Source organism: Stenella coeruleoalba (assembly GCF_951394435.1).
Source record: "Stenella coeruleoalba genome assembly, chromosome: 21".
NCBI classification, from domain to species: Eukaryota; Metazoa; Chordata; class Mammalia; order Artiodactyla; family Delphinidae; genus Stenella; species Stenella coeruleoalba.
Genome location: NC_137167.1, coordinates 5,500,322 through 5,526,402, shown reverse-complemented (window position 1 = coordinate 5,526,402; position 26,081 = coordinate 5,500,322). Strand labels below are relative to the sequence as shown.

Below are 26,081 nucleotides of genomic sequence, written 5' to 3'. Positions count from 1 at the left end.
TTCTTCAATTAAACACTAATCTAGGTTGCAGTGAAGGTATTTTGTAGGTATGGCTAACATCTATAGTTAGCTTTGAGTAAAGGAGATTAAGCCTAATAACTTGAGTCGGCCTTATCCAATACGTTGAAAGGTCTTAAGAGCAAAAACATAGGAGAAATTCTGCCTGTGAACTGCAACATGAGATTCTGTCAGAGACTTTCCAGTTTTCTGCCTCTCCCTCTGGATTTCAGACTTCCTAGTGCCCACAATCATATCAAATAAACCCATACCCTGATATGTGTCTATCTATCTATAATCTAGTCATATCTATCTGAAATATCTCCTACTTACTGGTTCTGTTTCTCTGGAGAATCCTGAGTTGATACAGTATCTAATGATACTTTTTGCCTTAAAGTCTACACTAAATATTTACACAGCTATGCTACTTATTTTTATTTGTTTTCTGTGACGTATATCTTTATCATTTTACTTTTCAACCTTTCTGCATCCTTATATTTTGGATTTTTATATTTTAAATAACATATAAAAATGATGTTTTTAAAAGCCCAGTCTGACAATCTTTGTAGTTTTAAATTGGAATGCTTAGTCAAGTTACATATGATGTATTTATTGATATACATGATTTTAAATCTACCATTGAACTATTTTCTTTGTGAGAGCTCTGTTTAGCATCCATTTTTCTCTTTTTATGTCTTCTCTTGTATTGATTAAGATTTACTTCTTAATCAGTTTTTCCATCTATTGGCTTATTGCTTATAATTGTAACAGCATTTACCTACTGATTACCGTAAAGATTAGAACAAACATCTGTAACTTTTCAAAACGCTTATAAATTAGTTCTCATTTATCATTCCAGAAAATGCAAGAATTTTAATAACATTTATATCTATTCTCATATTCATGCTATTGTTGTGATATATTTAATTCTATCTATCATGTATCTATCTAAATAAATAAATAAAATTTTGCTGGTATTTTTGGCTTCCATATGGATAGGCCAACATCATATTTTTTGTTTTCTCCCTTGGGCCTGATTTCAGCAGTTTTAGCCTCATGAACCATTCATTTTTTAAAATATTTTTATCTTTTATTGAATTATAGTTGGTTTACAATGTTGTACTAATTTCTTCTGTACAGCAAAGTGATTCAGTTTTATATATATATATATATATATATATATATATATATATACACATTTTTTATATTCTTTTCCATTACGGTTTATCATAGGATATTGAATATAGTTCTCTGTACTACACAGTAGAACCTTGTTGTTTATCCATTCTTCATATAATAGCTTACATCTGCTAATCCCAACCCCCCACTCCATCCTTCCCCCAATCCACTCTCCCTTGGCAACCACAAGTCTGTTCTCTATGTCCGTGAGTCTGTTTCTGTTTTGTAGATAGGTTCATTTGTGTCATATTTTAGATTCCACACGTAAGTGATATCATATAGTATTTTTCTTTTTCTTTCTGACTTCACTTAGTATGATAATCTCTAGTTGCATCCATGTTGCTGCAAGTGGCATTATTTTGTTCTTTTTTATTGACGAGTAGTATTCCATTATATATGTACCATATCTTCTTTATCCATTCCTCTGTCAATGGACATTTAGGTTGTTTCCATGTCTTGGCTCTTGTGAATAGTGCTTCTATGAACATAGGGGTGCATGTATCTTTTTGAATTAGAGTTTTGGTCTGGATATATGCCCTGAAGTGGGATTACTGAATCATATGGTAATTCTATGTTTAGTCTTCTGAGGAACCTGCATGCTGGTTTCCACAGTAGCTGTACCAACTTACATTCCCACCAACAGTGTAGGAGGATGAGTAATTCATTTTAAAGAAGAGTCGCCATTGTGTTCTCTTGGCTGTGTAATTTTAGTTTCAGTTTTCTCTATCTTTACTGTAAAGAGAACCTATTCTTGGAAAACTACATCTTAAAAAAAAAAAGCCATAATGTAATAAGGAAGAATAGTGTGAAAAACATTCTATAATGTAGTCATTCCAATGTAATGTACTATTGAAATGTATTTTAAGTACTGACAAGCTGGATGACAGCACTGCATTGTCTTTTAATATACTGAACACTAACTCCTTTTTTTCCTTTTGACCGTCATAAGGAGCAACATGGCTTCTTCTCTTGCTTCAGCTTCTTGTATGAGATTATAAGATCACATGATGCCTGTAAGTGACCACAGACCTGCAGTAACCCTGAAAATCTTTACCAAATGCAATCTTTTTTTTTTTTTTTTTTCTGCTGTTCGCGGGCCTCTCACCGCTGCGGCCCCCTCCCGGTGCGGAGCACAGGCTCCGGACGCGCAGGCTCAGCGGCCATGGCTCACGGGCCCAGCCGCTCTGCGGCATGTGGGATCTTCCCGGACCGGGGCACGAACCCGCGTCCCCTGCATCGGCAGGCAGACTCTCAACCACTGCGCCACCAGGGAAGCCCCCAAATGCAATCTTAATTGCATTTTGAAAGAACCTTTTTCAAGGTGTTTTATCCTTTCTTTCAACTATGAACATATTCCAGAGTCTCCACATGTGGACTGTTTCTTTATCAGTCCCTTAGAGATCAGATAAAGTAGAGATGCAGGAAAATCTTCCTTAAAAATGACTCATTAGGAATATGAAGAAGAAAGAACAGTATCATTGTGAATGCACATAAAAGACTGGGTAAGAAAAATGGAGCTAGGGGGTGAAGAGATGCTATGTTTCTAAATTCTTCATGTGCTTGCTTTTTTCTTTCTTTCTTTTTTTTTTTCTATTTCAGAGGCACTGACTCTGGGTACCAGAGATTTTCTTTCATGGCTACTGAAACAAGACACTAATATGTTCAAAGAACCCTGGGGGTTTAAAGAAGGCCAGTAACTAATAACTAAATGATGGTTTAGGACGTTAGCCATGATTAAATTCATTATTTTGATTCAAAGATTCAAAAGTTCCCATAAAATAAAAATGTTCTTTCTGGTCACCTATTTTTATGGTTTTTGTTGTTTCAGGCCCTTTCTGATTTCCTTAAGGCAGTAGATGTTCCTAGTAATAAATGTTTGCCAGAATATAAACTTTCAGTTTCTTCGTATGATGAATAGTGAGACTTTTTTAGTTTTATTTTTCATCAGATTACACCTAAAGAAAGTAGAAAATGAAACTATTCTAAAAGTGGAAGTAATTTCTTGCTGCCTGTGAGGTGAGTTGTGGTCATTGGCTATGACAGCCTCTCTAATAAATAGATGATCTGAAACTACTCAAGAGACTGAGAAGTACCAGAGGAGCAGGCTGTAAGAATGGCACCTGGCAAGTCATCTCCTGTGGCAACTTCTTGGAAGATCTTTGAAGAATACCACATAGATGAAGATGTGGGCTTTGCTCTGCCCAATCCATTGGTAAGAAAGGGCACTGAAATCTGGGCAAGAATATTTTCTTATCATGATTTACCTGGACAAGTTAACTTCTATAGAACAAATGTGGTTCAGTAATTTCTATTGAACAAGTGGATAAAGCATTACCAAAATTGGAGGCAGAGTTTGAAAAAAGGGGTCTCAACTTTCTTAAAATTTTCTACCTAGAAACTTAGCCTTAGAAGCACTTCTTGCTTATCTTACACAGGCACAGAGTGTGATGAGTTAAGGAGACTACAGAAGTATTTTGGTTTAAGGCAATTGAATTTCAGAGGATATTTTGAAAATAAAAAAAAAGGATTAAATGACCCATGAGTCAAAGAACCCCCTTTCTCAGCTGATATACCTTAGATTGTATAAAATATGTGTTCCTGCTTTGATAATGTTTTTGAGGTGGGCCACCAAGCAACTTTGTGTTGTATTAATATTGCTCGGTGTTTACTGAGCCTAAGATTCAGGGTTAGAGAGAATTAGAGCTACCTTTTTATTTCCACAAGTTTTGCCTACAAAGGGCAAGGCATTAGAGTGAAGGTGTGCCTTAAAACTACATTTTCCTAAGTTATCTTCCTAAGAGTGTCATGAAAAGCATCTTATCATTAATATTGTAATCATCAAACACTTAACATCGCATTTTTTTAGCAAATTTACAAATATTAACTTACTCCATCTTTACAATCATCCTGAAAGGTATGTATGTTATTAATCTTGTTTTCCTGATGAGAAATGTAGAATGCAGAATTTAAGTAATTATCCGAACTCACACAGCTAGTGATAGCAGAGATAGGATGTGAGCCTAATCAGTCTGGTTCCAGAGTCTGTGATCTTTTTTTTCTTTTTTTAACATCTTTATTGGAGTATAATTGCTTTACAATGGTGTGTTAGTTGCTGCTGTATAACAAAGTGATCAGCTATACATATACATATATCCCCATATCTCCTCCCTCTTGCGTCTCCCTCCCAGCGTCCCTATCCCACCCCTCCAGGTGGTCACAGGTGATCTCCCTGTGCTATGCAGCTGCTTCCCACTAGTTATCTAGTTTACATTTGGTAGTGTATATATATCCATGCCACTCTCTCACTTCGTCCCAGCTTACCCTTCCCCGTGTTCTCAAGCCCATCCTCTATGTCTGCGTCTTTATTCCTGTCCTGCCCCTATGTTCTTCAGAACCTTTTTTTTTTTTTTTAGATTCCATATATGTGTTAGCATACGGTATTTGTTTTTCTCTTTCTGACTTACTTCTCTCTTTACAGCAGAGTCTGTGATCTTAAAACTGTTATCAATTATGCTACACAGCCTCACTCAAGAGAAGGAGAGATCACAAGGCATTTTTTGTTGGGTTTTTTCCCTACTCTTGGGTTTAACAAGGTACATGAGATTCCAGGAGAGGATTTCTAGGAACCAGTTACATGTTGTGACAATGCTGTATACCAGGATGTCTCTATTTGTTTGTGGCTCAAATGGATGAGTGCACACTCTAAAGGGAACCTTTAAAGGCAGCGTATGTATAATTTACTCAGAGATTCCAATCTAACTGTACTTAGAAGTCACATCCTGTAACTACCTTGGGTAATTCAGGCAAATCTGAAACAATTTTTTTTCCCCAGTCTAGTCTTCCTCTTCGCATAATTAAGTTAATTGAAGAAAATGAAGTATGTTTTAATTTTTTTACTAAAAGCACTGGTTTACTTTATATTTGCAAATCCATAATATTCAGACTTACTTCCCCTTCATACAAGCACACAAGTGCCATAGTGCCAGGATTGGATGTTTCAAGGATGTATTTATCAATGGTACCAAAAAAAACTTTTTCAGAAACTGCAAAGCCTTATATCAAATTTATTCTTTTTTTTCCTAAAAAGTTGGTTCTTTTGGAAAATAAAAAAAATCACAGTAATTATGTAGACCTCTAAAACAGATTCCAAGGGTTAAAGCAAAACCCGAAAACTAAAGCAAAACAAAACTCTTCCTGAGCTACTTAAAAAATAATGTTGCTACTTGAGATGCTTAGGAAGTTAGATTCAATATCCTAAAACAGGATGGAAAAAAAAAAAAAGAGGTTACTTTTATTTCCTCACTGAAGATCTTTCCTGGAAATTATGTGTTCAAAAATGTCTATTTCATCTCTTATAATCTATCAGCTTCCTATTCTAAAGGAAAATAATATGTCTTCTGATTCCATGTAGATGCAAAATACATTCTCTAATCTAGCAGGAGTTGAATGGCCCTCTGTGTCACTCTTTATTAATTTATATTCTATCATTTAGGCATCCTCTGAACCAGAAGGATATTACTGATTGAATTTTACATGTGTTGAAAGTTCTGTCCAATAAGACACTAATCTTGACACATAATAAAGTATCTCTGTTATTTTGGGGAAATAGCAATAATCAAAAAGTCGGGCATGCTACACAGTGAAATACACAACAAAGAAAATGTATCTGTATTACTAAAAACACCAGAGCACAGTATTTGTGTGGTTAGGGAGAAAAACTCAGAGCAAACAAGAAAGGTGACTATCTAGTGAATATACTGCCTGGATCTTTCATTCCTAAAAATCTGCCCTGACAGATTAAGTCTAGCCAATTATCTGCAGCCCCTGAACATGTTTGAAGTTTATGTTACATTTGTCTTTGTGTTTTATAGTTTCTTTATAATATTAACTTGGTTTTGAAGCTTAAAGCCTCACTCACCTTGGTTTCACCTTGATGTGTCCTCCATCCCCATAGTATTGGTGCTGCTAAGAGCATGTCTGGAAGCAGCTTAATTGTTGCTAGGGGAGTTGTTCAGGGATGTGAATCTCATTCCAGGGTGTGGCCTAGGCCTTTGGTTTTTATGTTTTCCCTTGAGATGTGATTATAAATATAAGATCCAGGGAGACACGTGTTAAAAAACAAAACCCAACTGAGTAAATTTTAAAGATGTCATTGGCTTCCTTCAGGGAATCATGAATCAGGCAGCATCCCAACTAGCAGAAAGAAAGGAGGTCTCAGGAGCTGCACAAAAATGAAAGACTTCTCTAGGCAGAAGAGAGCAGGAACACGGAAGTTACACCAGCAAAAAGTAGATTGGGGTGTCAAGGTCATGTTCCTTTAGGGAATGGCAGCAGTCTGTGAGCAGATGACCGCACTACTTGTTGGCCAGGTAATCCTGAATTGACTGGTTTAAGATTCCATTTTGGGAGAGGCAGAAACTGTGATAAGTATTGTCTTGATTTGGTGACATGGGACTTAAGTTACTCCATTTGGGGCCTGTTGTCTTGTTTTTAACACTCTTTTATTTGGATTTCACTTTTACTTGCTGGGCAAAAAATTAGCCTGTAGTGCCAAAGGAAGCAATCAACATGTATATATACAGCACCTCGTACATGTCCAGTACTGTGCTAAGAAAAATAGGATAAAAAGCATGATAAAATCCTTGCCATCAGGTAGTGAGATGTAAAAAGGGCAAGATTTTTTAAAAGCTGGAAACCCTCATGTTTGAATCACAATGAACTGTATGTACAAAACAAGTTACAAAAACTGCCCAACACTTGCTTTTCTTATTTATGACATGGAGATAACAATCAACTTTTGGGGCCATTATTATAACTAAATGAGAAATTACTGAGTAAAACTGCCTAGTCTCCTACTGACATTTAATAAATCTCATTTCTCTTCCATTAAAAAACCTTAAAATCTAGCTGAGAAGAGAAAAAAATAATAGCAGATAGCAATAAATTACTTAATGTGAAAAGGTAGAATCCACAGGATTCCTCACTGGAGGTATAAGAATAGAATGGAATAGTCAGGAAGATTTCAGTGAAACTTTTGAAGTGACCTCTGAAAAAGAAGTAGATGAGAGGAAGAAGAAGGGCACAGAGAAGGTCCTGAGCCCTGAGTGTGCAGATGACAATGCATGGGCTGGTGTCACTCGACAGGTAAGAGAGTGTCAGCATTGCACAGCACTGCGAAAGAGGCAAGACGGACCATCCGCGGAGGCAAAACTATTTTATGATACCTTCCACTAGTAACTCAAAGTCCTGTTTCTTCTTTTCAAGGAGGAGCTACCTCACCCTTATGATGCCTGGATTTCCATTGCTAAAAATCTGCCTGAACTGATTAAGAATGGCCAACTACGTGCAGAAGTTGAGAAGGTTTGAAAAAATATGACGTTTTCTGTTTTAGCGTCTTCAAAGTGTTAACTTGGCTTTGCAGCTATCACAACATGCATTTTGAGTTGGGTCAACCTCTCTGTTTATTCTCAGTTAACAACCTTCAGCATTGACGGCCTCCAAGGACACAAGTTGCAGCGCCTTGCACATCTGGTTCTGGGGTATATCACCATGGCGTACGTGTGGGGTGAAGGTGATGGAGACGTCCGGAAGGTTTGGAGATTTTCTCATATTTCTTATGCTAACATGACAGATTTACATCCAGTTTACAGTTAATGTAAAACATTCTAAAAGTATTGTAACTGCATTTTGTGAAGCTTGGGAAACAGAATGAGTACCTTGCACAGAGGAGTTGCCTAACGAATATTTGTGAGATGGATGGATGCATGAGCGAATGGCTGCAAATGGTTCACTGGCCATTAGAAAATCAAGATACAGCTTTTATTTCCTTTCGCCCTCTACTGTTTTGTTCTCTCCATGCCCAGATTATGTCTGCATCATCACAAATCTAAAACGTAAGGGTTTAACAAGCACTGGGATTAAGTTACGAAATGAGGAAGAGAAAATGACCTTTGTTTGGTTCCACAGTGCCCTTAGGTATAACAGTTAATGTTTTGACACCCAGAAAGCAGAAGAAAGGGTGAGACATTTCAAATGTGAACGCTAACTATCGTGTTTTAATTAGGTCTTGCCGAGCAATATTGCTGTTCCTTACTGCAAGGTATCGGAGAAGCTAGGACTGCCCCCTATTCTGGTTTATGCAGATTGTGTCTTGGCAAACTGGAAGAAAAAGGATCCCAGTGGGTACGTAAACAGCGATTATAACAGGAATGAAAGGAGTGCACACCATTTGAATCAAGGGGAGCTAGTCATTCGTTTAATCTTTGGCAGCGGGGCTTTCTTTTCTGCTGTTGGGGTGTAAAATGCATATGCATGTGAGAGAGAGGTGTCTAATTAGCATACAGTGAAGTGCACACATCTTAAGTGTTCAGTTTGATTAATTTGACTGGCTAGATAGATGGCAATGCCTGGGCTTTCAAAGCAGCCTGCTTGAAACTAGGCACTTCCTAAGCACTGAGTGATGGACCCTGCTGCAGTGAAGGGTCAGAGGCTCTCAGTGTGTATCTACAGAGGAGTATTCTAGATGTGGGAATACCACAAAATGAAATTATTTCATCTAGAAAGCTTTCTTATGAGTGACAACTAGTTTTGACTCTCCACGTGTGCTCCTTGCATATTTAATTTTTTATTTCACTTATAAAAGTCCTAAATTAGGCGTTTGTGATGCCTACTTGATAAATATCAGAAAACATATTTTTTCTAGTTTTTATCTATTGTTTTTACCTTTGCTAGATCAGTAGTATTAAATGGAATAACAATAATTCAAAAGCATTTAATGTTTACACTGGTTTCCTTTCTCTCTTCCAATTGATCCGCTGCTTCATGGCTGTTTTCCTAAGGCCCATGACTTATGAGTGAGTATTCGATCTTTTTTATTCTAAGAATTATTTGTTATTCAAAGTAAACATAGGTGTATCAATACCCTCCAAATGTGTTCTTTTGAAACACCAATTGATTTTAGGCAAAAAGTAATTCAAATGATTGTTGAAAGAGCAAGTAGTTCTGGTCCTTAATAATATCTATGACTGTGATGAGACTGTATCTGTTTGATATTATAGCTATTAATATATATACTTGCATATGCAGATGATACCTCACTTAAGGATGGTTTGACTTAAGATTTTTTTGACTTTAATATGGTGCAAAAGCAGTACACATTCACTAGAAACCGTACTTTTTTGATCTTTTCCTGAGATAGATACGCAGTACATAGTCTCTTGTGATGCTGGGCAATGGTCACGGCTCCCCAGCAGCCCCGCAATCACAGGATAAGCAACTGATACAGTTACAACCATTCTGCACCCAGACAACCATTCTGTTTTTCGCTTTCATTATTCAGTAAATTAAGTGAGATATTCCACACTTTATTATAAAATAGGCTTTGTGTTAGATGACTTTGCCCAACTGTAGGCTAATGTAAGCGTGCTGAGCACGTTTAAGGGGGGCTAGGCTAAGCTATGATGTTTGGTAGGTTAGGTGTACTAAATGAATTTTCAACTGAAAATATTTTCACCTTAAGATGGGTTTATTGAGCTGTAACACCATCATAAGTTGAGGAAGATCTGTCAGTAAATTTAATTAATACGCATATATACAAAATGCACATACACCTACGCATCTATGACTCAATGACTTCAGAGGCCAGAAATATAAATCTATTCCTTTTGACCCAATTCTTACTATTTTTGGCCTGTGTACTAAATAGAGGCTAAGAGCTAAGGAAACAAAAGTCATTATCATTGGAATAAGCCTGCCCTGATGAACCTGGGCTAATGTGGAGGAAAGAAGATATATGAAAATTATGTAAATTACTATATGATTAAGAGAAGGATTAAGAAAGTAAAGTGCTAAGAGTTCTAACCAAACAAAAGGCATGAGGGAAGAATCCTTACAACAAGTTATTGAAGCTGAGTCCTGAAGAGTGACTAGGCATCAGTTAGAAGAAGGAAAGCCTGAGCATGTTCACAGTGGAGAAAACAGCAAGAGTGAGGGCTTTGAAGTAACAAAAATCTTGGTGCATTTCAGAACCGAAGGAAGGCTAGTGTCGCTGATAAATAATGAATGACGAAAGTAACAGTACAGGAAACGGATGAAAAAATAAACTTAAAAATATTATGTAGGACTTTTGGCTCTGATATGGGGTTTAAACAGTATCTTAAATGGGAAGTTACGGAAGGTTTTCAAATGGGAGAATGATATCACCAGTCCCATTTGACAGATGAGAACGCTGAGGCTGAAACTGATGAAATAATCTTATTCAAGGTCACACAGCAAGTCGTCTGGGTTGAGACCATAAATTTAACTGCCATGAAACTCAGATATATACAGATAACTGAGACCACGTTTGCATCAATGCAAAACTTCAGTGAAAAAGAAAATAGGGGGTAATCAGTTATTTGAATTTCCCAGTCAATTCCTTTGTTAGGCAGATAAATCACTGAGAAATTGAATCAGGCTCACAGATAAAAATATGGATATGAATACACTTATTTAAGCCAAAATTCTACTTTTAAAAACCATACCTCACAGATATCTCTATAAACATTGAGCTTATATATATATATATATATATGTATGTGTCTATATATATATACAGTAATACATGTGTGTGTGAAAAATTGATGGGATAATAGAGAAAGAACTAGTCTTAAAGTTTTTAGTTTCAAGTTCTAGAAAGGAATTTCAAGTCTCAGCTTAATCTACTGTTAATTATATGACCTTAGACAATAGACCTAACACTACTACTCCTAACTACATAATGGATACAGTAAAACCTGCCATACTTATCTCACAAGATTATTTTGAAAATGTAGGATAAATAAAAAGACTTGAAAACTAATAAATATTCAACAAATATATCAATATTTTTGTTAAATTCTTTTGTTTTTAGTGTTTTTGTTTTATATTTTTCTAAATTCTTGACTTCCTGGATTACTTTTCTTAGGAACATGGACATCCTATTCTCATTTCCTGGCGGAGACTGTGGTAAAGGGTTCTTCCTGGTCTCTCTGGTGGTGGAAACAGCAGCTGCTTCTGCAATCAAAGTATGTCCGTCTATCCTGGAAAATGTGTATCTTGATTCACATAAGCAGAGCAATCACTTAGTAGCTGAACTATATTGTGCATGAAATAACTTTATCCTGACTGAATAGAGCGTTTGATGACTGAATTGGAGACAAGGGATCATCTGGAAGAAATAAATATTTTATTTGGTTTTGTGTATTACCTAAAAGATAAAATGTAGAAGCCATATATTTAGAATAAAATTTGAAACCCCAGTAAGAGAGAAGTATTCTCAATGAAACTTGGCATTGGAACTCTATCACACAGTGACATAAATCTAATGGTTTCGTCCCTCAGAAATAGAAATATATAGAATTATATAAACTTATCTCTAAGTGATAAGTGAATAAGGACAAATCCAAGCTTAATTAAATATATGGAAATTAGTCAAACAATCAGACGGTACTCAGCCCAAGAAAGAAATGGAAATATGAAATTTAATTGGGGGATTAAGATTTAGGAGAATTCTATTCTATGCCAATATTTAGTGTTAGGAAATCTTAAGTGTTTGTTTTCTTTTTCTTTTTTTTTAAAGGTGATCCCCATTATATTTAATGCAATACAACGTGAAGACCCAGACACTTTGCGAAAGGCATTGCTTGATATAGCTTCTTGTCTGCGCAAAGCCCGTGAAATATTTCACCAAATTCATGGCAAGTATTGTATGCCTTACAACATGCCAGGCCACAGTCAAATGTTTCTAGTTATCTAAGATGTAGAGAAAACAGAAGCAAAACCAACTCTCACATAGTGGGTGTGTTTGCGCTTTATTTTATCTCACTAAATCATTATACTTTCCATATGGCAGGTTTTATTATGTCCATTTTACATATAAGGGAATCTAAATTTGGAAGGATAAGATAAATGACTCAAGATTACATAAGTAGTAAATAGTGAAGCCAGAATTCCAAGCTAGGGCTATTTACCTCTGAAGAACATCCTTGTCTCTCACTAAAAACTGTGGAGAAACTTACCAAAAGTACAGGATGTTTTAAGTTCTGAAAAACTTAGCTTTTGCTTGATAGGAACCGTCTGCAAATTCTGCTTTTTCACAAGCTAACTAAAAAAGGAAAAAAAAAAAGAAAAATAGAAAAGCCATTGAGCTCAAAAGTTATTGCAAATTAACAGCTAAAACCCAGCAATAACCAAAAGAGTATAGAAACAAGGATTTGCGAAAGGAAATGTGCCCTACTGGGATGCTCCTAACAAACAGGTGACTGTGTATCACTGGGCTTTGGCAAGAAGATAGACCTTCAAACCAAAGACATTAGCAACCTTTGGGGAGGGACACCCGTTGTCCACAGGGCTCCTGGAGGTTTTGTTTTCAGTTTTCTTTTTGTTTCCGCTTGTTGCTTTCTTTATGTAAGGAATTTATCTGTTGTATCAGATAAATTTATCTGTTGTATTTTATCTGTTGTATCAGTAAACACATGAAGTAGCCTTAAGTAAATATTGGCAGCTTAATAGGTCTCCTGAGGATAAGTGGTGGTGGGCCCAGGCTCTTTGTTACAAGCTGTGTGTTAGCCCCAAGGTAGACCCCGTTCAGTGGACACGGGTGTTGAGAGTGGGCAAGTGAGGGAGAGCTTGTCCTCAGGGAATGTCTCTGCACAGGCCGACCTAACGCCTTTCTCATATCCTATGCTGAAATCCATGATCACTTGTTTATAACACCTTGATTTTTCCCAATCTATCTGATGCTACTTAATTAAACATATCTCATCTTTTTTTCAGAATATGTGGACCCAAATCTGTTTTTCAATGTTCTTCGCATATACTTGTCTGGGTACGTAGCCTTATGCTTGAATCTGTTTTCTCTTAGACAATTAACGTAAAGAAGACGACGTTTCCACTGATGGTCCCTACTATCAATCCAGTTTAAGAATCCATTTATATCCTAAAATATACATTGTAAGAAACAACAGACTGTTCTCTGGGTTATTACTTGGCCAGGCATACGCTGGAGTATGGACAGGAAAGCTAGTCATTTTAAAGAGAGTGGAATAATCTTTGGTAGTGCAAACGTAAGGTTTCATGCATAGAATACTTACGTCAGATTTGCTCAGAACCGTATTATTTATTATTCTCATGCATGAACATGAGTAGAAGGGAGAATGTGGAAGAAGTATAATGAAACCTATCTCATTTCACCTTCCATTCATCCTCTATTGCAAGATTTGACATATGAAAATTTGGCAATTCATAAAATAACAATTATTCTTTCCTTCCTGGTTTAGGTGGAAAGGCAACCCTTTGCTGTCAGAGGGTCTGCTGTATGAAGGTGTCTGGGACACCCCAAAGAAGTTTGCCGGAGGCAGTGCAGCGCAAAGCAGCATCTTCCAGTGCTTCGATATTGTGCTGGGCATTCAGCATACTGTTGGTGGAGGTGAGTGGCACATGACAAATAATCATCATCTCTTATGCTACTAGAATAGTATCTAAAAAGTACTTTCCCATCAGCACCTTATCTGAGCTTATCTGATGCTTTTAGGAGAATAGTAGGGACTTTATTGCAATCATCCCATTTCACAGATGAAGAAGCAGAAACTTAAAGAGGATAATAGCCAGGCTCCCTGTTAACGAGCTAGAAAGCGGTGAAGCCAGAACTTAGACCAAGTTCAACACTGTCTTGATCTTGACCTTTGAACATGTCTGTGAGGTCTGATTGACTGTGGTGAAACCAATATCACATGTTCTGAAAATGTAAGACCAGATTCAGAAAAAGAAAGTCTCCTGCAAATGAGATAAGACCATGAGTTGAAACTGGGGAGTGGAGGGGCTTGGCACTGTCTAGTTCCACCGTCCTACTGCCTTGGGGGTCCCGGGGCAATGCCTGCGCCAGAGTTTAAAGATGAGCCACACTCATTATATTCCTTCTAGAGGATTAAGGGGGCAGAGGAAGAAGCTCCAGGAAGAACTTCTTTCTACTTTTCTTTGTCTTCCTAAACTTCTATTGAATAGTCAAAGGGGAAAGCTTTGGGCTGCATGATAATACGCTTTTTCCTGAGCTCATTCACTTATTTAAAAATGATCCCTTGGGCTTCCCTGGTGGCGCAGTGGTTAAGAGTCCGCCTGCCAATGCAGGGGACACAGGTTCGTGCCCCGGTCCGGGAAGATCCCACATGCCGCGGAGCGGCTGGGTCCGTGAGCCATGGCCGCTGAGCCTGTGCGTCCGGAGCCTGTGCTCCGCAACAGGAGAGGGCGCAACAGTGAGAGGCCCGCGTACTGAAAAAAAAAAAGATCCCTTATATTCTCTTGGATTCAGCAACATGATCTGTCAGGTATAGTACATATACTCTGTCCTTCTTAGAAGGATCAAATCCAGTAGGAAAGTGAGAAAGGAAGCAAAACAAAAATATTAAGAGTTTAGTTCATGTGGTTTTCAGAATTAAGTATATTTTACAATAATTACCTTTACTAGTAGCGAGACTAGTAGGATGCTAACAAGATGGTTGTAGATTCGTGGCCGCCCGCTCCGACCTCACTCTGCCCTTCTTCCCTGGATCGGAGAATGCTTTGGCCTCCTTACTAATCCATTTTTGTCTTTAGTTCCTTCAGACTCTGCTGCTAAATTCCTCCAGGAAATGAGAACATATATGCCATCAGCTCACCAGAACTTTCTTCGCTCGTTAGAGTCAGGCCCCTCGGTCCGCAAGTTTGTCCTTTCAAAAGGTGATGCTACCCTGCAGGAAATTTACAATGAATGTGTGCAAGCCATGGTCTCTCTGAGAAACTACCACTTGCAAGTAGTAGCTAAGTACATTGTGATTCCTGCAAGCCAGTCATCCAAGAGAAAACCAACCTCGGAAGAGCCTTCAGAACCAAAAAATAAAGGAACTGGAGGCACCGATTTCATGGGGTTTCTAAAGACTGTAAGAGATACAACTGTGAATTCCCTGTTGAAGGAAGATTAATCCAAGAAAGTGCTTATATTGCTACCACACGTGGTAATGTCACTTCCCATTATATCAGAAATAGCATTAACATTCATAACTTGAGGAGAGGAAAATAAAACTAATGTCCATAAAAAAAAAACCCTCCAATGGGTGTTTATAGCAGCTTGATTCATAATTGCCAAAACTTGGAAGCATGAAATAAACCAAGGTACCCATCCTTACAGTAGAATATTATTCAGGGCTAAAAAGAAATGAGTGATCAAGCCAGGAAAAGACCTGCAGAAACATGACATGCATGTTATTAAGTGAAAGGTGTCACTCTGAAAAGGCTACAGACTGTGTGATTCCAACTATGTGACGTTCTGGAAAAAGGTAGAACCATGGAGGCAGTAAAAGGATCAGTGATTGCCAGGGGTTAGGGCAGAGGGAGTGATGAACAGGAGAAGCACAGAGCATGTTTAGGGCAGTGAAACTATTCTGTATGGTAGTATAATGGTGGACACATGCCATACATTTCCCAAAACCCACACCACCAGCAGTGAACCTTAATGTAAATTGTGAACTTTGGATTCTCATAATGTGTCAATGTAGGTTTATCAGTTGTAACAAGGGTACCATTCTGGTGTGCAGAGCTGTGCGTGTGTTGGGTAGAAGATACATGGGGACTCTGTATTTTCTGTTCAATTTTGCTGTGGGCTAAAACTGATCTAAAAAAATAAAGTCTGTTAAAAAGAAAACTGCTCTGTGGCCTTCAATAATTCACTTACCTCTCTCGTCTGTTTTCACACATCTAAAAATAATCAGAGGTAAATAGATTAAGATGTTTTCCAGCTATGATTCAATCCTGTATGTGACCTGCAAATTCATCCACAAAAAAAATCAACTGATAGGCTACGTTAATCTATGGAAATTTTAAACAACATGCGTTCAAAAGTAGAATAGCTCTTCTATTTCTTCCAGATCATAAAGACAATGATTTTGATGTAACAATTATTTTATATATCTATAATTTTTAAAAGTTTACAACGCGTTTTCCCTCAATGGCATTTTTTTTCCTGTCTATAACACTGTCGGTAAGTCAGAACAGGAATTATGTTTCTTATTTTTTGCTGGTGGTTTTCTAACGTGGTGGAGGCGCGGTGAATGAGTAAAGGGCAACACCAGGAAAACTTGTCCTTTGAAGAGAGTGTCGTTTGAAGAGTACACACAACAGGCTGCCTAATTCTCCAAGGATAGTCAAAGCCTCATGGACCCTGGGAAGATCTCCAATGATCATGCCAAAACAACCACTTCCCACCCATATCTATTAGAGACACACTAATTTAGGCCATTACCCAAACCACCTGAATGTAGGGAATTCTCTCTCAACTCTGTCTCTGTCCCCACAGATTTTTTATTCTCTTTTAGTACATGTCGCTTTTCTCTTATGTAGTGATCATGGCTGTGTGTGTGTGTGTCTTATTTCACCTGCTAATTTGTCAGTTCCCTGTAGAAAAGATCCATGGCTTTCTCATTTTTACATTACAGCACTTAGCAGTGTACTTAAAATATCATCCGTTAAGAGAAGAAATACATTTGACCCTTGAACAACTTGGGGGTTAGGGACACAAACCTTCCCCACAGTGAAAAATCCGCATATAACTTTTGATCAGGCCTCTGTACATGTGGTTCCTCAGTATCTGAAATTCGCATCCTGGGATTCAACCCTAACCCTAACCCTAATCCTGACCCTAACTGCGGAACACTGTAGCACTGCAGTATTGAATATGGAAAAGAATCCACGTGTAAGTGGACCCATGCAGTCCAAACCCATGTTGTTCAAGGATCATTTGCAGATGAATACTGCGTTGACTCAAGTATTGTTTCATTAACCGGGTTAGACCTAACCCTGTAAGCACCAGAATCTCTGCTCTAATGACTCATTTGTTCAATAACCATTAATAAGCAAACCTAGGATGCTACCTCCTGAGCTAGATAGTAGAAAAGATTAAGGGCACCAACCCTACCTTCAAGGAGCCCACTAGTGGAGAAATGGACAAATGGATTGTTTCAACACAATGAAATAAGGGCTATATAAACATAAGCAGACAGTTTAGCAGTATAGAGTCCCCAACCCAGACTAGAGGGCAGCAGAGGGGGTGGGGCTTTCCATGGACAAAGCAGGGAAGGGGAGGGTACTGAAAAAAGTACGTGGTAAGAATAGATTTTCCTAGTTGAGGCAATACATGAGATGAGTTTTAAAGGGTGATTACTGTACAATATGCAAACCAAAGGCTAGAAAATTCCAGGAAGAGGAAGAAGGGTGTTCAAAGGCTAGCAGCTCAACAAGGTCTATTGAGGAAGACACAGAGCTCAATACGGCTGAAGCATTAAAGAATAAAAAGGGCCATGCGATAAAGGCGTTTCAATTTATCCTGAAAACAGAGGGAATGTTTTTAAGCAGAGAAATGACTTTATTATATTCGTCTATTTGAATCATATTTAAATGAAGCATTGCCCATTGTAAAGAAATATGCATTTAAATGACTGGTAGTATTGGGGGAAAAAATAGTAGGGGTGGGATAAAATGGGGAGTGATAATGAAGGCAGGGGGATGAGTTTGGAGGTTGTAAAAGGAATCCAAACCTGCAACGATGGGAAAGTATCATGGGCTTAGATTTGAGGCAAAGGGATCAGTTAAGGATTGGAATATATACTCTTCCAATGGTAAATGGTGAGGAATTGAAAACAATGGCAGTGGCATTGGAGATCATGGAAACATAAGAACTATCATGGCAGTAGGAGTGGCAGGACTGGTGTTCTGTTGGATGTGATAAGGGATGACTTTTAGGTCTCTAACGATCAGCTACGTCAACAGAGTTACTAGGACCAGCCCATGCTGTCAGGTAGGGTCTTGCATGCAGGAGGGCCCACACTTGGCTTCATACTCTACTGTCACTGTCTTGAAATTCTGAATAAGTTTGAACAAGGGTCCTTACATTTTTATTCTTCTCTGCGCCCCACAAATTATATTGCCAGTTCCGAAAGATACCATTCACCAAGACACGGCATCGATGGGGGAGATGAGCTTGGTTCTTATTATCAGAGAATAAGTAATAAGTAAGCCTTGGATTTGTTGCTTGGCAGTGGGCTCTCTGCTCAAGAGCTTGAACTAGTTGCTGGAGGTTTTGTAAGCATTTGCCCTGGTCTTAATGGAAGGTGTCTAGTCTATGACTGATGTGTTAAGGTATTTCTTATGAAGCGTCTACAGAGCAGTTGAGTAAAGATGTCTAGTAGATGGTAGGAGAGACCCAACTACAAACAAAATGTTGGGAGTCCTTAGCCTAGAGATGATGGCTAAAGTCTTTGAACAGAGGCAATCACCCAGCGAGAGGGAAGTCAGGACCTGAACTAGGGAGGGCACCAATGGTAAACTGTAACCAGAACAATGAGAAAGAAAAGCCAGAGAAGAGAAGCCATGCCTTTAGTGGTTAAAAGTGATGACTTTCAAGTCAAATGGCTCCAGCCCTGACTCTACCACTTACAAAAATATGACCTTGGGCTCTTACTTAACTTTCCCAAGCTGCGGTTTCCTCAGTTGAATGATGGGGATAATAATAGCACCTAACTCACAGGGCTGTTGTGAACGTTAAGTAAGGTGCTCCATGGGAGATGCTTACCATAGGACTTGGCACAGAGGAAAAAAATCAGGAGTGTTAAGTATCGGTTTTATCTTATTAGTTTTAAGTATAGTGCAACCAGAAGGAATACATGTCATAGGAAAGGTCAAAAAGAGAAGAGAGTTAAAAAAAAAAAGCAAAATGCCAGATGCTTGAACAATTAGAAAGGACTAGAAATTCCCATTGAATTTATGAACAAAGGTGTAATTAATGAGCTGTACCAGATTAACCTCAGTGTACCAGTGCTGTCTGGGCTGATTGCTTTTGACAATTCAGATTTGGGACTTTATCAATTTGAAACTAAAGCTGAGTATATCTGAAATCACACACAGAAAATTTTCCATTGTGAATGTTTTTCTTTCTTTTTTGAACATTTCTTGGTACATCTCCAAAAGGCCTTAATGCCCTGTTTAAGAGATGGGGAACCTTCGTTGTGTACTGAAACTACAATAACTCATGGGAAAGCTGATTATAGAACCCAGGACTCTGAAATGACCAACCTTACTATTAGGAGAGGGAGTTCTTGGGCACAATTATGTTTAACCAACTTCCTCTTGGTAAATAAGAAAGATGCCAAGCAAAGTTTCATGAGGCCACTGTGTTCCCTACTTCAGAATATGTCTCTGGGACTAGGGTTACAAGGGTGTAACAGAGAACAGCACAAACTTCTGCCTGGCATCAAGACAACAAATCTAAAAATGAGATGCTGAGAGACATCATTCATTTAACCAACATTTATTGAACTTCAGACACAGAACTTGCTGATAAAGGAAACTACAAAGTTGTGTTAAATATGGGTTCGTCAAGGAACTTACAATCTAATAGAAAAGATTAGAGGGGCTTCCCTGGTGGCGCAGTGGTAAAGAATCTGCCTGCCAATGCAGGGGACATGAGTTTGAGCCCTGGTCCGGGGAGATCCCACATCCTACGAAGCAACTAAGCCCATGCACCACAACTACTGAGCCTGCTCTCTAAAGCCCGCGAGCTACAACTACTGAGCCCGCGTGCCACAACTACTGAAGCCTGTGCTCCTAGAGCCCGTGTTCCGCAGCAAGAGAAGCCACCGCAATGAGAAGCCTACGCACCGCAACGAAGAGCAGGCCCCGCTCCGCCGCAACTAGAGAAAAGCCCGCGCGCAACAAAGACCCAACACAGTCAAAAATCCATCAATAAATTTATATAAAAAAAGAAAAGATTAGATAAATACAATGTTTGAGTGTTAGTAACCGTCAACTAGGTAGAACTTGAAACACGATGTAAAACAGGTTCAAGGTGATAGAAGAATTTTGCACAGCTAGAGGGTGTTTAGAGGTCAGGAGATGGACATCCTTGAATGTCAGGGCAAGGAAATTTGAACTTTATTTAATTTACAGGGAGGAGTTCTTAATGATTTTGTGGCAGAATCTGAGATGTTCACTGACCCACAAGTTCCATGGACCTAGACCTTGGAAGTAAGAAAAGTCAAGGCTGAATATGCAGGCTTGGATACTTGAGCATAGAATTGATGGTTAAGATCAGGTGGAAATACATAAGAATACTGAGGTGGGGAAATGGTTATAATAATGCTGCAAATATCTATACATTTAGGTCTGAAGTAGGGAAAGGAGTCAGCTACTGAAACAGAAAAGATATATTCAGAATGATAGGGAAGGATATCAGAAAAAATAAGATATTAAAAATGTACTTCCAGAATGAGGGGAAAAGAACATGAGAAAAACAGTATTTACTGTTACCCATTTGATAAGTGCTTTACTTAATGTTCCTCATTTATTCACTGGGATAAACATTACTATTTCCTGTAGATGTGGAAACAGAAGCTTAGAATTTTAAGCCACTTGTTTAAAAAGCCACATAGCTAATAGGAGACGGAGTAGAAATTCACACTCGGGTAGGCCAAGCTGAGTGGGCTGAGTGGAAAGTTCTGGGCTGAGAAGTCCAAATTCTAGTCCAATTCTGATGGTAATACCCAGGGTGACATTTGGTAAGTCATTTCACTCCAATAAACCTCAGGTTTTTCATATTTGCTGAGAGCATTGGACTAGGTCGCTTACTCTGTCATGCTCTTTTTAGTTTTGGTATTTTGATGCCACTGTCTTATAATGTTACAGCAAATCCTTAAGAGGCTGCATAGGGAATGGATGAAAAATAACAGGACTAGCGTAAACAAAGATACCTGTGCCTTCTTTTCACCTGAGATTGAAGGAAGAAACAAGAAGATGATTCAACAAATTAAGTTTGACAAACTGCCTTTAGGAGGCATAAGAAACGAATCTTCAAAACTGGTTGGGTACTGGGCTAAGAGGAAGTGGTTAATTGAGGATGGCTCTTAGGATCTAATGAACCATAAATCAATTAGGTTACTTTTGACATCCTACCTTCAAAGTTGAACGCTCCATGGGAACAGTTACAGGAGTTATCAGAGCACTTCCTGCTTTAGCTTTTATACTTATCTTAGAGAAAGGTGGGGAGGAGAAGATGTGTATAGACAAATCAGCTTCCAAATAAATTTGATGACAACCTGACGACCTAAGTTCAGGGTCCAACTGGGCAAAAGGTAGAGGCTTCGGAATTTTCACGGTGCGGATTTATGGCCTGGAACTTACCGATGAGCTCCATACTGATGTGAATTCAAACCACGATGGCGCCTTTGACAGACAGCCTGGCAGCCTGATCGAGTGAACAAAGGAATGGCTTGGAGATCAAGCTACCTCAGCTCTAGTACATAATTAGTGGAGTGACAGTGGACAGGATTATTCATATGCGTATGCCTCAGTGTACTAATCTGTACCTGGTTCATAGGTAAAGTCTTTCATCTCAGTGGTCGGTTCTCAAAAGATGTTTAATAAAAGTAGAAGGTTAAATCAAATGATCTGTTAGGCTTTTCTCAAATTCATTAGTATCTGCTATACCTCATTTGTTAAACTTCACAAAAGTATATATTCTCCTTTAATGTCATGGAAGGTTTCAAAAACAATAATATTTCTTAAGGTAAATCAAAGCAATAATAATCTTTACAATACACTGTTCAAATACGTGCAGAACACTTCTGAGGGTCTGATGTGCGTTCAGAGTCCTCATTCCCACTCTACCCATGGCCCATCCACCGAAATATCTGAATGTAACTAACTTCTAGTTTAAATAGTTTACACCTTTGAAATAAAGACCCAGTTGTCAAAGTTTATCATGGACCAGGTTCCCGTCGGGGTGTTTGGGATCATCGACAGCCAAAACGCTTGTTCATTTCCCATTTCCTAAAATAGAGCAGATTTGTCTCTGGGTTTAAAATCAATCTTCTTATATTCACATATATGAAAAGAAAGGAGTTTCCCCCCCTCCCGAGGTGATTTTGTTTGCCTGTTTGTTTTAATCAGCAGTCTTTAATAATTTACTCAACCTTATGTCAGAGGAAGTCTATGGCAGTGTGGAATTCAACCTGAGAGCAAGGTTCTCCCCTGTTCCCGAGACAACTGTACAGCTTACTGGGAGGAAGAGATGCTGTTTTGAAGCTCCCTTACCCCGGGTCTTTGATGTATTTGGAGCAGTTGTCTCTTTGGCAGCAGCCTCTGCGCAGATACTTCAAACAAAATTATGGAGCCTCAAAGTCAGAATTTGAAGACAGCACCATCTTTGACTTTAGGAAGATTTCATATTTCTGAAGATTATGGCTTTCTTCTTCCAAATCCTCTGGTAAGGATAGGGTCTTAAAGCAGGTCAGTATAGGTTTCTTGAGATGCTGACTTGGGTGTTTGTCTGTTTAATTGATGCAATTGATGCAATATAAATGCCAAGCCATTGATTTGGGACAGATAATTCAAATAAGGCACAGTGTGATTACCAACAAAGGAGAAGAGACCGCTGCAGCAGGGGATAGAGCAAATGGAATGTTTTAATGTCAGTTTTTTTTTTAATGGATTGTCAATCATTCCAGCAAATTCATGAGCCAATGTGCAGTTATCAAAAAAAAAAAAAAAAAAAAAAACGAGAGAGAGAGAGAGAGAATTTAGATAAAGATCAATTATATGAGTAAATCAGTTTATCTTGACTTGCTAGTGGGAGAGAAAAGAGATCACAAGGGACCCTGGCTGTGTTCGAGGTTCGTAGGAGGGATTAGATATTCACAGAAAGTGCTGAGAAGAGGAAAGAACCTTTGAGGACAAACAGTACCTATTTCTTTCTTTTTAAAAATATTTATTTATTTATTTTTGGCTGTGTTGGGTCTTCGTTGCGGTGCGCAGGCTTCTCATTGCGGTGGCTTCTCTTGTTGCGGAGCACAGGCTCTAGGTGCGTGGGCTTCAGTAGTTGTGGCGCACAGGCTCAGTAGTTGTGGTGCATGGGCTTTGTTGCTCCATGGCATGTGGGATCTTCCTGGACCAGGGCTGGAACCCGTGTCCCCTGTGTTGGCAGGCGGATTCTTAACCACTGCGCCACCAGGGAAGCCCCAGTACCTCTTTCTTAATTGTTCTTAAGGCTCAACCTGTAATGCAATTCCTTTTCAACACTTTAATGGTCAGGTCTAAAATGTCAAAACTGCAAGAGTCCTTAGAAACCATAGCTGAAGGTCAGGGGTTCTTGCCCAAAGTTATATTACTGGAAAAAGCAGAAGCAGTACTCAGGACCCTTGACATCTTTTTTTCTACTACATTCTAAATAAGGGCCAAGCCTACTCAGCTAAGAATCTAGGGATCCAAAGTTACAATCACTGCCACCATTTATTAGATCCAGTTTTTCCTTCTAGGGGTCTAATAGGGGGTTTAACTGTGATCAATGACCTGGCATTTAAGGAGCTTTTATGGAATACCTTCTTCTGAGTGTGAATAGAAGAATAAAAATGAAGATAGGATCTATCTGCTGATCCCCAAAGCCCTCTGTAGAGCTGTTAGTTGTGAGACCAAGTCACAGATCTGCAAGTAACTTGAGCATTAAAAGTAATGACTCTAGGGTGTTATGCAGAGGAGGGTTGTGGCCCAGAACACTGGACTGTGTTCTCTGACCCTGCCACTAGGGTGATCAAGAACGTCCATTTGCTACAGGCCGAAGGGGATTCCAAGACGCAGGACTTTCCATGGTAAACCAGGAAAGTCCTGGGCAAAACAGAATTATTTAGTCACCCTAAGTTTCACTTACTAACTCTCGTGACCTAGAATGAACCACCAGCATTGCCTGACCCTCAGTTTTCACATGTACTTGGAGAGATTTAGTGCCCCCCCGCCACTGGATTGCTGTGGAGTATGAAAGCACTTCCATAAATCCAGTGGAAGGATAGAAGCTAGTTTGCACAACCCTCAGTCCAGTGCTTATTCAAAATTCCATTCTGTGTGTATAACTTGATTCAGGAATATTTCTATCATCCCTAGTTCACAAGGAAGAGTCTGTCAACAGGCCAACGCTCTCTTATTGGGATTAAATATATACACTGAGCTGAGAAAAATAATATTTAAAAGTATGTAAACATTGGATAGGGCCACCACGATTGTGTTCCTTTCTTTGGTGTTTCCTTTCTTATAAATAAGAAAACCAGACGGGAAACAAGAGGAACATCAAGTGTTTGTGACTTTCTGAGGAAACACAGGACTCTATCTGCCCTGTAGTTTGGTTGATGGATACTCCTTAGAAGAAATTTCCATTCTGGAGCTCAGAATTTCCTGGCAAACTGGGCCTACTCTTGCAGTCATGTGCCAGAGTTCTGAAGAATGCGATTCTTTGTTTCAGTTTTAATTTTCCTTCACTTGTGGAAGAATTTTAAACATCTCCCTTTCTGGGAAGAGGAAAGGGAAAAGAGTTTACACCAGAATCTGCCTCAGCTTATTCAACTGATCAGGAGAGAATCTATCACCCGTCATCGGAGAACAGTGGTGTCGCAATAGATCACAAATTGTGAAATAGGAGCCGCTGACTTTGCTAAGGGCATGAGTAGGATTTGTTTGCCTTTAGGTAAGTGATGGGCTGGCTATCCCTTCATGTCAATGAGCCCAAACATACTCTTTCAGCAAGCTTGGCTGTTTACCAGAAACACTTAAAGCATGTGAGTGTCATCATGTACCACAGGTAGTAAATATTTTGTTATATTTCAATGATTTTATGGATATTGGACCAATCTGTATGCTATTTCTAATAGCATTTTTATGACTAAAACGAACAAATATCGGAAACGGTTCTGATTTTTAATAATAACAAAAAAGAAAAGAAAACACAGTCAAACTAATGAATAAGCAATCATTCTGGCTTTGGGGGATGGGTCTGACTTGGTTTCAAGTACTCCATCCCACTGTTTCTATAAACTCTCAAACACCTCCAGGGTCTAATGTTTCAGTGAGGAAAATGTATACCTTTCAGACCTATGTCCATAAGGAAGCCACAGAAATCCATTGCCAGATCGTGTGTCTGTTGTGTATGTGTGTTTGGGTTGGTGCGTGGGTGAGGAGTAATTTTTCTTTAGGCATAAAGAATGTGAGGAAATTTGCTTGGCAGGAAGGGAGGAACCAAGAGAGTTTATAGCACGAGATTAGATTGGAGTGAGACCAAGGGAACTCAAACGTTAGGCTCAGGAATTTGGATTTCATGTGTCTGGTAAGCAACAATGCCCTGGTGTGTGAATATATTCCTAGCAGAAGGTTACGTGCAGGGTGGGTTCCAGCAATGGTTCCTGAACTGCATATCAAAATTGGCTGGGAAGCTTAAAAATTACTGATGCCAGAACCCCAGCCGGGAGTTAACTCAGAACCTCTAGCCTAACTAGCTTGGTACTTGAAAACGACAGAATACGTAAAGGACAGTGAAGGTCCAGGTGAGGGCTGAGGGGCTACACGTAGGAGGTTGTTTGTGGAAAGAAAGGTGTCGTAACTATGAGAAACAGTGAGAAGAGCTTGGAAGTAGTTTAACTACAAAAACAAAGGAAAGGGAAAAACAAAAACAAATTGTAAGGGTGCCATGGAGCAGAAGAAAAGGAATCAGGATGCTGGGAACCTTGTTCTGTATAGCGGCCAAGCAACGATTTAGGAAAAATAAAGTCATATATACTCTCCTGTAGTAATTCAAAGCACTTGAGAGAAGCAGTGGTTTTAATTCAGATTTTCAAAGTATTAGCAAAATTTATTGATAGCGTTCTCCTATATTTCATTAAGAATGGAGTTTTTCTTATTTCCTATGGTAACCTTCTTATAATATACAATAAGAGTAGTAATTATTATTTAATAGGTGCTCACTTTGTACTAGGCCTTGTGTTAACTGCACATTTCCCATTTGAGTCTCACAGTGATCTTCATTATTCTCAAATGACTCATGTGCTAATTAA

The 26,081-nt window shown here is 38.7% G+C and overlaps 2 protein-coding genes across 3 annotated transcripts in view; both read left to right on the top strand.

Moving 5' to 3' along the window:
* The first annotated feature begins 2,583 nt into the window (after positions 1–2,583).
* Positions 2,584–15,828, top strand: IDO1 (indoleamine 2,3-dioxygenase 1). Its single transcript, XM_079909262.1, has 11 exons — positions 2,584–2,678; positions 3,125–3,388; positions 7,441–7,536; positions 7,648–7,767; positions 8,240–8,358; positions 9,015–9,029; positions 11,120–11,219; positions 11,774–11,891; positions 12,970–13,021; positions 13,473–13,621; positions 14,785–15,828. Exons 2-11 carry the CDS (start codon positions 3,290–3,292, stop codon positions 15,147–15,149), a joined length of 1,233 nt encoding a protein of 410 aa, XP_079765388.1. The 5' UTR covers positions 2,584–2,678; positions 3,125–3,289; the 3' UTR covers positions 15,150–15,828.
* A 6,550-nt stretch (positions 15,829–22,378) lies between these two features.
* Positions 22,379–26,081, top strand: part of IDO2 (indoleamine 2,3-dioxygenase 2) — a gene marked incomplete at its 5' end in the record, with an annotated part of 42,667 nt that continues 38,964 nt past the window's right edge. For both annotated transcript variants that reach the window (XM_079909255.1, XM_079909256.1), the window contains one exon: positions 22,379–22,477. In XM_079909255.1, the coding sequence (XP_079765381.1) occupies positions 22,379–22,477 (99 nt within the window). The remainder of the gene's footprint in view (positions 22,478–26,081) is intronic.